This window comes from Myotis daubentonii, chromosome 9, assembly GCF_963259705.1.
Source record: "Myotis daubentonii chromosome 9, mMyoDau2.1, whole genome shotgun sequence".
NCBI classification, from domain to species: Eukaryota; Metazoa; Chordata; class Mammalia; order Chiroptera; family Vespertilionidae; genus Myotis; species Myotis daubentonii.
In genome coordinates this window covers 18,293,077-18,307,225 of record NC_081848.1, presented here as the reverse complement: position 1 = coordinate 18,307,225, position 14,149 = coordinate 18,293,077, and the positions used below count along the sequence as shown (strand labels likewise).

At 41.2% G+C, this 14,149-nt stretch overlaps 1 protein-coding gene across 14 annotated transcripts in view; it reads left to right on the top strand.

The window, feature by feature from the left end:
- Positions 1-13,382, top strand: part of YAP1 (Yes1 associated transcriptional regulator) — a 121,317-nt gene extending 107,935 nt beyond the window's left edge. For all 14 annotated transcript variants that reach the window (XM_059708057.1, XM_059708058.1, XM_059708067.1 and 11 more), the window contains 3 exons: positions 3,521-3,651; positions 7,632-7,744; positions 9,647-13,382. In XM_059708057.1, coding sequence (XP_059564040.1) covers positions 3,521-3,651; positions 7,632-7,744; positions 9,647-9,885 — 483 coding nt within the window. In that variant the 3' untranslated portion in view covers positions 9,886-13,382. The remainder of the gene's footprint in view (positions 1-3,520; positions 3,652-7,631; positions 7,745-9,646) is intronic.
- The last annotated feature ends 767 nt before the right edge of the window (positions 13,383-14,149 follow it).

Here is a 14,149-nt window from a genome sequence, read left to right as displayed (position 1 = left end):
AGAGACATCAATTGATTGCCTCCTGCTTGCCCAACCAGGGCCAGGGATCGAGCCAGCAACTGAGGTATATGCACTTGACTGGAATTGATTCCTGGACCCTTCAGTCTGTGGGCCAATGCTCTATCCACTGAGCCAAACATACTAGAGCCAAAATCCCACTTTTAAAATAAGTTGAGGGGGTATAATGTACAGCATGGTGATTATCTTATCTAATAAAGAGGGAATATGCAAATTGACCATCGTGTCGTAATGGTCAAAATGGCTGCGCCCACAGCGGAGGCTGAGCCCTAAGGAGCAATCAGCAGGGACCTGAGGCTTCACACACCCCCCATCCGCCGCCGCCTGGTGGGGCTTGACAGGGGACCTCAGGCTGTGCCCCCCCCATCCTGGCGCCAGGCTGGGGTACCTCAGGCCGTGCCCGGCGCCAAGCTGGGGAACCTCAGGCTGTGCTCCCTGTCCAGCAGGGCTTGACAGGGGACCTCAGGGCACACTTCCTGCCCAGTAGGGCTTGACAGGGGACCTGAGGCCGTGTCCCCCACCCCAGCGCCAGGCCGGGGGACCTGAGGCTGCGCCCCCCCACCTGTGGGGCTTGACGGAGGACCCCCACCTGTGGTGCCCCCTGCCCCAGCCTGGGCTGGGGGACCTCAGGCCACGCATCCCACCCCAGCGCCAGGCCGGGGGACCTGAGGCTGTGCCCCCCACCCGGCGGGGCTTGACGGGGGCCCTGAGGCTGCGCCCCCCGCCTGGCGGGGCTTGACAAGGGTGGGGCCGGCTGGGTCTGGATCTCGCCCAATGGGGTTGGGGCCGGCTGGGTCTGGGTCTTGCGCAATTTTGAGGCGCCACGGGTGTGCGAGGACTTGACTCTGGGTCCTGCAGCGCACCCCAGACTCTGACAGGAGGAAGATTTTCATATACATTTTACTAATTTTCTTTCCTCTCTGACACTATTATAGAAAAAAGGGCAAATAGCAATATTAAAATATTTCCTCTAATTAATCCCCCCCTTTTAATGTGCAGGAATTTCGTGCACCAGGCCACTAGTAATAATACTGTATTACAAGTTTGAAAGTTGCTAAGAGTAAATGTTATAAATCTTCATTGTGTCCAACTGGCGTGGCTCAGTGGTTGAGCGTCGGCCTTTGAACCTGAAGGTTTTGGTTCAGTTTCCCATTCAGGGCACATGCATGGGTTATAGATTCAATCCTCAGTGTGGGGCATGAAGGAGGCAGCCAGTCAATGATTCTCTCATTGATGTTTCTATCTGTCTCCTTCTCTGAAATCAATAAAACTATATTTAAAAGTCTTCATCACAAGAAAAAACATATTGGTAACTATGCATGGGGATGGCTGGTAAGTAGGCTGATTGTGTGGTTATTTCACAGTGTGAGCAGATACTGTGTCATCATGTTGCACACCTGAAACTAATGTTATATGTCAATTACACCTCAATTTTTTAAAAATGAAAATAAAAAAGAACTGAAAGGGAGCCAGTACACTAGAATAGTGGTAGAAAGAAGGAACTGGAGTCCTGAGGGCGTAGGTCTGTAGCTCTGGTAGAGTGGGAACCACATCATGCAGGAACTGGGCAGAAAGAAAAATCATGGTCCCAGTGAGTGGGATGAGTGCATGTAAGATTTCCCCAGAGGTGTGAGGGGTAGGATTTCTAAAGCCAGTTCCAGGGCATGACCGAGGGAATGAAGTTGAATGAATAATGGTGAAGGGGTCCGTATCATTGCAATTTAGGTACCCAGAAATGTCCATGATCGGGGTCTAGGTTTTGTGCACAATGTTGACAAGTCGGGGTGATGAATGCAGTTGCAGTGAAGTGAACCAGTCATGACTAAAAATTTTAGAGGTAGGCTTCATTTAAATAGCAAGGTCTTAGCTGTGCAAGTGGATGATTGAGGTAGGTGGAGATGATGATCACTGAAATCCCGAAGGGTCAAGGAGCCGTCATGTTGAGTGAATGAGTCATCTACCTAATGATGGAATAACAAGATAGAGTGTTATGTCTCGATTCTACCAGATCATTGAAATGGTAATGAGGGTGGTTGGTATTTTAACATATTTGACACAGCTACAATGTAATATGAAAATGCCTTCTATTGATGAAAAGTCGATATACTAAATACTACTGTCTGTTGCCTATGTTTGTAATTAAAGGAAATGCTAAGTTTCAGTTAGAAGTTAGTGAAAATGTGTAATTTTCTTTCCTCCATCCAAGATCATAGGCCTTTTTTATTCTGTCATGATTCTGTGGTTAAGAAAACCCATTTTGAGGGATGCTGTGTCACAAAAGGCATAAACCTGAATTTAAAAGGTGGTTTTTGCGTGAGGAAGAATTCATAGTTTAGAAGTGATGGTGCAGAGCTCAGAATATCTCCGCCACCTCAGGACCCAGTGACGATGGAGGCGTGCAGGGCTGGAAATGGTGGGCAGGTGCCTCTGTGTGCAGGCTCGGCTCTGAGCTCAAGAAGGCTGCCGGGGGGAGCAGGTCCTTTGTGATAAAAAGCCATACTTCAAGCCAAAACAAAAAAGTTGAAGGGAGAGAAAGCTAATTCTCTAGCAGAGAGAATGTTTATAAGAGTTTGGGAGGCACAGTGGAGACTCTTAAGGAAGGGAGCAGTGAACCGACAAACAGTGAGAAAAAGGACAGAGCGGCCGTAAATAGCCCCGAGGTCCTGGCGGAGGCGGATGGTGGAGGCCTGTTGAGGCAGGCCTGGAGCCAGCAGGGTGGTGGCGATCCATAGCTTGGGCTCAGGTTTCCAGGTTGTTTGGTGCCCCTGTTTAAGATAGAAAAACCCGAAGTCACAGTGAGACACCTAGCCCCAGCTGGTTTGGCTCAGTGGATACCGGGTTTGATTCCGGTCCAGGGTTGCAGGCTTGATCCCTGGCCAGTGTAGAAGGCAACCAATCAGTATGTCTCTCTCACATCATGTTTCTCTCTCTGACTCTCCCCCTCCCTCCACTCTCTCTAAAAACCAATGGAAAAATATCCTCAGGTGAGGATTAACAAAAAAATAAAAAAGAGAGACACCTGATACAAAGTGTAAAACAGTACAGGAGGCGTGGAGAGGGTGTCTTACAATAAATTACCAAATGTTCTTCTGACTTTATTTTTATTAATGATGCCAAACACAAAACCATAAGGAAGGTTGATGAGTAAAAATACATGTTAAGAAGAATTATCTTTTAAAAGACCAGATTTGCCATCCTACCCCAAGGAAGGATTTTGGAGTGTCTGCCAAAGTAAGGGAAATAACAGTGAAATTTGGTAATAAAGTACATATGTCTTGGGGTTAATAAGACTAGAAAAACTTTCAATTTATATGATTTAATTTTTAATCACCTGAAATGGATACAAGAACTTGGTCTTTCTGACTGGGAAACTTACTCACTTTAAAATAGATGTTAATACTTTAATACATGGTTGCCCGAATGTGCATTGTATATATTTCTTTAACCTACCAATAAATTTGTTCATCTGTAGACTGGTTCTGTTTGTGTTTGTTTTTTCTAGGAATTAGCTCTCCGGAGCCAGTTACCAACACTGGAGCCGGATGGTGGGACTCAGAATCCAGTGTCTTCTCCTGGGATGTCTCAGGAATTGAGAACAATGACGACCAATAGCTCAGATCCCTTTCTGAACAGGTTGGTGAAAGTTGTTACTGGCCAATATCTGAAAAAGATCATAGATTTGAGATTATTCTTCTTAGTACTTGTAATAAGCTGTTTGAACATCTGTGTGGGCCAAAAATCATAGTTGTAAAGGAATCTTTCCATAAATGGCAGGTACAATAAAACGAGGATTAAAAGCCGGCTCCTGGGAGAGGAAGTGAGCTGTTCAGACTTGTAGAGGGGATACTTAATTCACAGTCACGTGTTGCTCCTGCCTATACTGTTGACTAACAATTACTTAAAATTACAGAATCAGGGAGAAACATGTGAATGCCTTTCTATGAAAGCAAATGAACTGCATCTTAAACCTGCTTAGGGCTGTAGGCTGCACTGTAAGGTAGATTGGGAAGAATTTTCCACATGAATGCTCACACTGAGTGCTTCACACAGCAGCACTGCAAGGCCTTGTGCTCATAAAGGAGATAAAATGTAAATTGTGCCTTTAAAAAAAATGCATTAAGCCCTAACCGGTTTGGCTCAGTGGATAGAGCGTTGGCCTGCTGACTGAAAGGTCCCAGGTTCGATTCCGGTCAAGTGCATGTACCTTGGTTGCGGGCACATCCCCAGTAGGGAGTGTGCAGGAGGCAGCTGATCGATGTTTCTCTCTCATCGATGTTTCTAACTCTCTATCTCTCTCCCTTCCTCTCTGTAAAAAATCAATAAAAAAATATATTTTTTAAATGCATTAGTATTTAAGACGGCATTTGAAATGCAGTCGAAGGAGTGGGTTACCACCAGCCTGTGATCAGGAAGACTGCAATGTTATGTATAGTGCTGAGTCGAAAACTGCAAGCTGCAGCAGGTCGTATTCGTTGCCTGGAAAACCATTTAAAGTTAAGATTGGACTACAGTTCATTCTTCTAAGTTATATTTTAGAGTTTCAGTTTTTAAAATTAAGGAACAAATGCTTTCTGGTCTTTGTGCTTTTTATTTTTATTTTTTTTTTAACCAATTTTAAACAACACAGTTTTAAGAGACTTACAGGTCCCTTAGTTTAAGAAAACTATTATGCTACTCATTCAGTTCTCACCAACTGAGTTGAAAACATCATGATCTTAAGAAAAACAAACTTTGCTCTTTTGACACAGTCTATTTTATTTTATTTTGGGGAAGGTTATTAAGTAAATTTAATTTCAGGGAAGGTGGGGTGGAATACAAAGCATGGGTAGAAAGACTATGCTAAATATAGAACAGGCCTACATGAAATATACAGGAATTTAATGTGCTAGTTACGTAACAAAACATTCACCTCATTCAGCAGTATTTTAACCTCACGTTGACACATACAGTTTAAAGTTCTGCAAAAAATTGAGTGTATTTATACAAGACTATAATTCTGAACTTTAAATAAAGTTAATTAAGGTCATAGCCACAGAGTTTTTCTCCCCCACAAGGGAAATTTCAGATCAATATAATTCCGGTACCCATCTATTGATGGCCAGTATTGATCCAGGGATAAAATTAGGCTATTTAGAAAAATGGACAGAATGTATATCTTTCTTAGTCACTGGTGAAGATTCTTTCTTAAAACCTCTGGAAGCTAGGCTGCGATTGGAGATTGTAATTTCTGGTACAGATCTCAGAGTGACAGATCGTCAGTGATATTAGTCCAAAGGCAAAATGCTATGTCCACTCTTTATAGTGCCTCTACCCCCATTTCTAAAACATGCATCTGACTCTACCATTTCTCTTTTCAAAAACGTATGGTGGTTTCCCCATTGCCTGTTACTCAGTTCATACAGATTTCTTAAGCTCTAAACATTTCCCTAACTTGCCATGGAGTTGACTCTTAGGGGTGGTGCAACATCCCCTTATCTCCCTTTTCCCCTGAGAGCCTTCAGGGCCATCTCTGGTGTCCTGTCCACGAAACCTGCCCACTGTACTTTTTCAGCTCCCTCTTCTTTGTTCTAAAAGACACTATGCTCACATAGCCCTTTGTGTGATGCATTCCTGTCTTTATTTGTTCATCCCGCCCCCTGAAGTGTGAGCCTTAGAAAGTACCCGGTATTGGAGTTATTGCTTTTAACCTCCTCTGCATCTGAGCCTGGTCTAATGCCTGTCATAGTAGCAGATGCTCATGTATGTTTATGGAATGGCGATGGGGTTCTGCAGGGAGCAGGCACCTCCTTGTCAGGGAAGTGGCTCTGTAACTCTGTCCTCAGAAATGTCATGTGCTTTCCTGTGGCTTGTAGAGAGCTGCACAACTGTGTCAGTCCAGCTGTTCTGTAGCAGAGTCTGGAGAGTCTGGTGTGTGCCCATGCTTAGCAGCGGGAACAGTAACAACTAGGACCAGGCCTTTTCCTGGATCAGGGCGGGCTAAATAAAAGCAAACCACATCCTAAGGCAGCGGTTCTCAACCTGTGGGTCGCGACCCCTTTGGGGGTCAAACGACCCTTTCACAGGGGTCTCCTAAGACCATCGGAAAACACATATATAATTACATATTGTTTTTGTGACTAATCACTATGCTTTAATTATGTTCAATTTGTAACAATGAAAATATATCCTGCATATCAGATATTTACATTACGATTCATAACAGTAGCAAAATTACAGTTATGAAGTAGCAACAAAAATAATTTTATGGCTGGGGGTCACCACAACATGAGGAACTGTATTACAGGGTCGCGGCATTAGGAAGGTTGAGAACCACTGTCCTAAGGCCTACTGTGCAACTGCATTGTATACAAATGGTCTCGGAGGCAAAATTGTGTTTTCTTGGATCTGTGTGAGGCTTTTGAATCTTGCTGAAATCTGGCAGAAGTGTTAGAGCAAACCAGTGGTCGCAATATACAGAGTGGGGGGAAGAAATTTGGGGAGAACCGAGCTTTCAACCTTGAGCAACTATTAAAGCTCCTTTATAAAGCTTAGTTTTTGTTTTTGTTTGTTGGTTTGTTTGTTTTTGTTAATCCTCACCTGAGGATATTTTTCCATTGATTTTTAGAAAGAGTGGAAGAGAGAGGGAAAGACAGAGAGAAATATCGATGTGAGAGAAACACATCAATTGGTTGTCTCCTGCATGAGCCCTGACCAGGGCCCAGGCTGGGGAGGAGCCTGCAACTGAGGTACATGCCCTTGACCAGAATCGAACCTGGGACCCTTTGGTCCACGGGCCAATGCTCTATCCACTGAGCCAAATCAGCTAGGACTGTTTTTGTTTTTTAACATTTGTGTAAACTAAATAGCTGCTTACATGTCCAAGCTGTGAGGTACGTTAAAGTTTACATCATGGTCACACACCCTTGAACAACAATTGCCTTTATTTCACACTTTGCTATAAAATTTCCTAGAATTGGTAGAACCCCACATTTTACAGTCAGTGCCAGCTGCTGTCCGCAGTGCCACTAGCTTCTGAGGCATTTGGGTTTTCCTGCCTAAACAGAAGCAAGAAGATCAGGCTATGTGAGTTCTTATCGAATCGGCAGTGACTTATCTGTTCTGGCCTAGTCCAAAAAGGAGTTCTGGTTTTTTATTTTTGCATTGATTTTTCCCCCCCTTGGCTTAAATTCTCTGGCTTAAACATGTCTCACCACCTACCTAGAGTCTGAGTTGCCACCTACACCTGTGCTACCACCACTTGGGGAATGGAGACCTTGAAATAAGTCTGTGGACCCCCAAATTCAAAATGGGATTACAGAGAGAAGACCTAGACAGAAAATTTCTATCAGCTGGGAATTGAATAGATCTTTTTTATTCCCTATAACCATCAGGCCCAGACATTTAAGAGAAATCTTGGCCCCTTAGAGCTGCAGCTTTGATTAGGGTGACCTTTTCTATTTCCCTGCACAGACCAAGGGCTGTATATGGGCCCTGAAGGAGGGAGCTGGTTTCAGATGTTGCAGGGCAGGAATTTTCACTAATCCTCTTTGAGAATCCTGTTAGTGCTCAGCAGGTGTTTATTTTTACTTTGAAGTCATTTTTATTTTTGTATTGGTCTTTAACTCTCTTTGTAGTGGCACCTATCACTCTCGAGATGAGAGTACAGACAGTGGACTGAGCATGAGCAGCTACAGTGTCCCTCGAACCCCAGATGACTTCTTGAACAGTGTTGATGAAATGGATACAGGTTGGTATTCCTTATCCCTCTGAGGAATTGACTGTCAGGCAAGTACCATCGTTTTATCACCAGGACTAATAAGCTGAGAGCAACGATTATTCAAAAGAAAGCCATTAACATTCTATCAACTTCAATTCAAATTGTGCCTTTTTTGTAATTTAAGTCTTTTCTCAGTTTTTAAATGAGATGGAATCTTAGCTCTATTTGAACAAAACTGAGGACATGACTTACTTTATTTTATTTAGTTTTTAATCCTTATCCGAGGATATTTTTCCATTGATTTTGGAGAGAGGAAAAGACAGAGAGAAACATCTATGTGAAAGAAACACATTGATTGGTTGCCTCCTGCACAAGCCCTGACCAGGGTTCAGGCTGTGAGGAACCTGCAACTGAGGTAGGTGCCCTTGACCCGAATGGAAACCGGGACGGACTGTTGGCCCGCAGGCCGACGCTCTGTCCACTGAGCCAAACCTGCTAGGACAAAGACATGACTGATTTTAGCATTTAAAATAGTGAATTAGTTGGCAGGGGAATTGAGGACCTTATTAGAATTCTCTATTAATAGAGATTTGTAGTTGTAATTTTGGAGAGAGATTTCTATATGTGATTCAGTGTCTGCCTCCCTCTTTTCTCTGAGGGCTTTTGGTCCAACTTAGGTGTGACGGGGCTCGGGAAACCAAGTGGGGAAGGCTTGGTGATGGGCTTCACCTACTTTATTGTTAGAATAGTGACAGGAGTCTTGCAGGTGCTGAGAAATACCTGCCTCACAGAGTCATTGAGGAAGCCTTTCTCCTGTGGCTCAGCTGATTGCCCTGGACTTGGCAACTGGCAGCGGGCAGGACCCTGCAGCCGTTCTCCAGCCAGCGGGTTCTGAGCTGACAGTGTTTGGCAAGTCTTTTGTAAAAGCCTGTGCTCATCCAGCTCACAGCTGTAATGCTTCCTAGAAATCCCCTGTCCCCCTTTGTTTCGGCTTACCTAAATCTCCAGTCATCCTTCGGAGTCACTTCAGACCCGTCTCATTCAAACACGTTTCCTTACTCCTCTTCCCCATTTGTCTTTTCTCCAAATCACTAACTAGTGTGGGTCCTTGACTTGCGAGTTTAATTCGTTCAGAGACCGAGCTCGTTAAGGAGCTCGTTAACTCAGATGACTCTATCAACTCAATGCAAAAAATCGGCAGAGACACAGCTGGTATCTCAAAAAACTCGTTAGTCGGGACACTCGTAAGTCAAGGCCCCACTGTATAGCACTTAATGGTTCATATTAATTTTTCTGAAAATTGGAGCTCTAAGGAATGTTAACTTTGTCATGTGCCCCCCAAAAGGGTTTTGTGGCCAGGCAAATTTGGGAAACCCAGAAGCAAAGCAAGGAGGATTTACTTACTCATGGACTTCTTGGCAGACTTGTTTTGCTATATTATGAAATGTGAATCTCCAAGAATGGAATAGAGTTTTCATCCAGTCCTTTTATTTTAGTGTTTCCCAAAGTGTATTTAGGGAAAGATGGGACTATACCATTCATTTTCCTATTTCGTCTCATGCTGGTGTGCCTATCTGGAAGAGAATCAGGAGGTGACGCTCTTGTGTGGTGTGCTTGCTCCCTCTCCCTTGCTGTATATAATTTTTCAGGGAATTTTTACTTTTATTATAGCCCTCCCCCTCCTTTAGTGCCCAGCACATAGTGATAAGAGAGCAGTCAAATTGTTGGTTAAATATGCTGACAAATGTTGAAGCAGAAGTAATCTTGGCATTGTTATTTATGAGTTGTTTGGTCTAAAATGAGCTGTGCATCATTTCAGGTCAGTCAGGAGTTGCTTTTCTTGATGCATTTCTGTGTGCTTTCACATGATACAGCTCCGTTCTTATCTTTTCCACAAGAACCTTATTCTGTCTCTTTCTCTGCTCCAACTAGGTGATACTATCAACCAAAGCACACTGCCCTCCCAGCAGAATCGTTTTCCAGACTACCTTGAAGCCATTCCTGGGACAAATGTGGACCTTGGAACACTGGAGGGAGATGGAATGAACATAGAAGGAGAGGAATTGATGCCAAGTCTGCAGGAAGCTCTGAGTTCTGACATCCTTAATGACATGGAGTCCGTTTTGGCTGCCACCAAGCTAGATAAAGAAAGCTTCCTTACATGGTTATAGAGCCCTCAGGTAGACTGAATTCTAAATCTGTGAAGGATCTAAGGAGATAAGACACACATACCAGAAATTTCCAAATAAGCCAGTTGCGATCTCCTGGCTAATACAGAAAAAGATGAACAAACGTCCAGCAGGATTCTTTCATCCACTGTTTTGCTCTTCCTTGTCCATTGCTGCTGTTACTTTATTGCTGACCTCTTTCATAGTTGGCCCTAAAGAATCAAAAAAAACCCACAAAACTTTTTGTTTCTTTTGCTATTATAACTACTGTTTGTTTGGGGGCTGGGGGAAGTGAGCCTCTTTTGATGATGGATGCCATTCCTTTTGCCCAGTTAGATGTTCACCAATTATTTTAACTAAATAGACCTGGAAGTCAGATGCTTCATGTCACCACATTTAGTTTGTTTAAGCAATTATTTCTTCAGCTGCTTTTGGCCAGTGGAAAAACATGACTTACTGGTCTGATAAACCAAATATGTTGTGTCTGATATTAAGTACTTAATGATGATTTGTCGAGATAGCTGAAACCAAGGCTGAAGACTGTTTTACTTTCAGTGGGTTTTGTTTTGTTTTGTTTTTTCCTCCTAGTGCTATATCATTAGTCACATAGTGACTTTGATTTTATTTTAGGAGCTTATAAGGCATGAGACAATTTCCATAAAAATATATTAATTATTGCCACATACTCTAGTATAGGTTTTGATGGGTTTTTATTGTGGGTTTGTTTTGTTTTGGTTGATTGGGTTTTTGTTTTTTTGTTTTTTTTTCTGGAACCGAGGCAAATGACCATAGTAGTGAATCTGTTTATAGTTGTAGCTGAGATGGTTATTATAGTTTCTTTGGTAAAATCTACATTTCCTGATTTTTTACATTTTTATTTAAATCTTGATTATCTGCTCTCTCCATATATATGTGTGTGTGTGTATATATATATATATATATACATATATATATATACACACACACACACACACACCCTGACACACTTATAATTTCATATGATAGTGTGATAGCAGAATGTATTTTTTTTTTTTTTTAGGTTTCCCTCTCCAATTTATTTTAAAATGGTAGTTTTGAATATATGCATTTAGAATACATGACTAATGGTTTATATTTCACAGGTAGTTTAAATCTGGTTGGGGCAGTCTACAGATGTTTGAGGAAGTTTCATGTTCTAGAAAGGCTGTTGTTGTGGATAATGCCTTAAGGATAATGCCCTCTGGGCACACAATGAGTATTATCTGATGAATTTGAAAGAAGCAAACAGGAAATGGCTATATTTCCCCCTTGTTACTCCCTTGGACTAATTTTAAGTCTTGATGGGCAATCACTGAGTAGGTTCATAATGTACATGACAGAAGTAAGTTTTATGTGGTCATGCACCTGCCTGTAGTTTTGGAAGTTTTACCTTCACCTTAGTTTTGGAAGTAAATTCTAGTTATTTTAGTTGTCATTTGTTAATGATCATTAACTACATTATTGCCTACAAGACTATTCATATAAGACTTGCTCTTACTTCTATATACTGAGAATTGACCCTGGACAGTATAATGCTGTACGGTCATGTGTTAGCTGGTAAAGTGGTCAGATTAATAAATGTATATTGGTAGTTGACTTTAGCAAAGAAATAGTGATAATCATGAGTATACTTTTATTTTTACAGGAAGAGATATTACTAGAGTATGTGTCTACAGGAGTAATAATGGTTTCCAAAGAGTATTTTTTAAAGGAAAAAAATGAGCATGAATCCATTCTTCAGTATAAGCTATGAAGGAATAGTTGGGTGTGAATTACAGTGGCACCAGCTAGCACCTCTGTGATTAAGGGTCTTTCAGTGTTCCTAGAGTAAGCCCTTATTTTCAAGGGTTTATAACAGGCATAAAATCTCTTTTCCTTGCTAAACCTGTTCTGAAAAGCCTCAGCTTGGGAAGATAGATTTTTTTTTCTAATTAACAAAATCTAAGTATTTTGACCCTTCAATTTAAAGAAGTACAAAAGTTGGAAGTAAAGTTTCATATTAAGTATTTTTAGTGCTCAAAAACAATGCAATCTCTGTGTTGTATATAAGGATTAATAGGTCAATCACTCATAATAAATGACTCTAAGGCTTTTTATTAAGAAAACACCAGAGAGATTAAATCTTGAAATAAGTCTGGGGGAAAGTGGCCACTGTGCAGATACATTGATTTTTTTTTTTTAGAGCAATAATGAAATTCTACTTAGAATGCATAATTAAGTATATGGATGATATAGCATGTTGGGTTTTTAATGTGTAGAAAATAAAGCTATTTGGAAGGAGTGCCTACAGTTTGCCAGTAAGCGGCAAGTCAAGATTGTATCTTATATATCAGCAGAGTAGCTCTAGGTAAGGGAGGGGCGGGGAGGGGGTTGTGAAGACTTAGTGGGACTTTGATAGAGAACTTTATAACCTTTTTCTTCAGTAAGGACTTTATCTTGCATCTTGCTGTCATTGAAGGCAGCTGTTCCTAAAATTTCAATCACTTAAGTACACCCACAAAATGAGACTATGGAGTTCTTCATTTCCCCTCGACTTTCATTTGCCTGGTGATACCTCAATGTCATGGCAGCACTGTGGTCCGAGACAGGCACAGCGCTCTGACCTTGTCAGACCCTCTGTACTGACCTGAGTCCTTTCTCTTTCACAGCCTCAGGGCGGTCTTTCTTGTTTTATGTCCTTGTTCCTAACGTAAAAGTGTTTAACTGCTTCTTGGTTGTTATGGGTAGCATTGGGATAAGATTTTTAACTGGGTATTCTTGAAATGCTTTTACAATAAACCAGTTTTTATAATCTTTAAATTTTATCAGCTTTTTACATTTGTGTTCTTTTCAATTAGGGCTAAGATCTACTTATGGTTGATGGAGCACATTGATTTAGAGTTTCAGATTTTCCAAAGCACTATTTTCTATAATAACTATTTTCTAAATATAGTGCCTTTTTGTGGGGGGGAAGGGGAGAACCAAGGAAATGACTTTTATAAACAAATAATGTTGCTGTTTTAAGTATTCATATTAAATAGATTCATTCTGTATGGAACCTTGGCAAAAACACTGAAAATAACAATAATTAATTGTGTAATTCATAATTCATACCAATCAGTGTTGAAACTTAAACCGTGCAAAGTGGGAGCCAATATTCAGTGATTAACAACTTAATAGCTTTCGCACATCTGAGAAGTGAGTGCTCAGATGAATTTTATCTTCCTCCAGCATGTTTTTATAAGAATTGTGGGTGTGTCTATCTTAACAATTGTTTCTGTATCTTGAAAAAGTATCTTCCACATTTTAAATGTTTTATATTAGAGAATTCTTTAATGCACACTTGTCAAATATATATATATAGTACCAATGTTACCTTTTTGTTTTAGATGTAAGAGCATGCTTATCATATGTTAGGTACTTACATAAATTGTTACATTATTTTTTCTTATGTAATACCTTTTTGTTTGTTTATGTGGTTCAAATATATTCTTTAAACTCTTCTTTTGTTGTTTTTAACAATTAATATATTTAAACTTTTTGACTTCTTAATGGACTTCCAATATAACAAGTACTGGTGATAAAAAAAAAAATAAAAGGTGATTCCAGTAGTAACTAGTACAGAGGTGAACGTAAGATTAGCTTGTCATTTGAATTTGTGAAGTACATATTGAATTCTCTGAGCTTTCTGCTCTGCACTGGTCATGTAGACCATCCCCATCAATGGTAGTGTGTAAGCAGAATTGCCTCCTTCATTCTTAAGTAGCTTTACTACATGTAACAGCACAGAAGAAACAGAAGAACTTGACACAATCTTTCAAAATAGCCTTTGGTTTTATTTCTCCAAAATATTGGCTCATGGTATCCAAAATACAATAGTGAAAATTATTAGTTACTGTCCTATACTAATAAAAGACAAACATGCAAATTGATTGTACTTTTGCTATGCCTCAAGCCATGCCCACCAGCCCATCAGAGTGACTATATGCAAATTAACCCAACTAAGATGGCGGCCGGCAGCCACAGAGCTGGAGCAAGCAGGAGGCTTGCTTGCTCCAGTGATGGAAGAAGCCAAGGTTCCCCGCCTGCCGTGGCCTGGCTCTGAGCTCCACTGAAAGCAACAGTTTCAATTATAGAAGGTAAACAAACTCCAGATACCTGCTTTCAGCCAACCGCAGCCACGGAGCTGGAGCAAGCAGGAGTGGGTTGCCCCTGGAGATGGAGGAAGCCAAGCTTTCTGCAGGCCTCTGCTAAAGGCAACAAAGTTTCA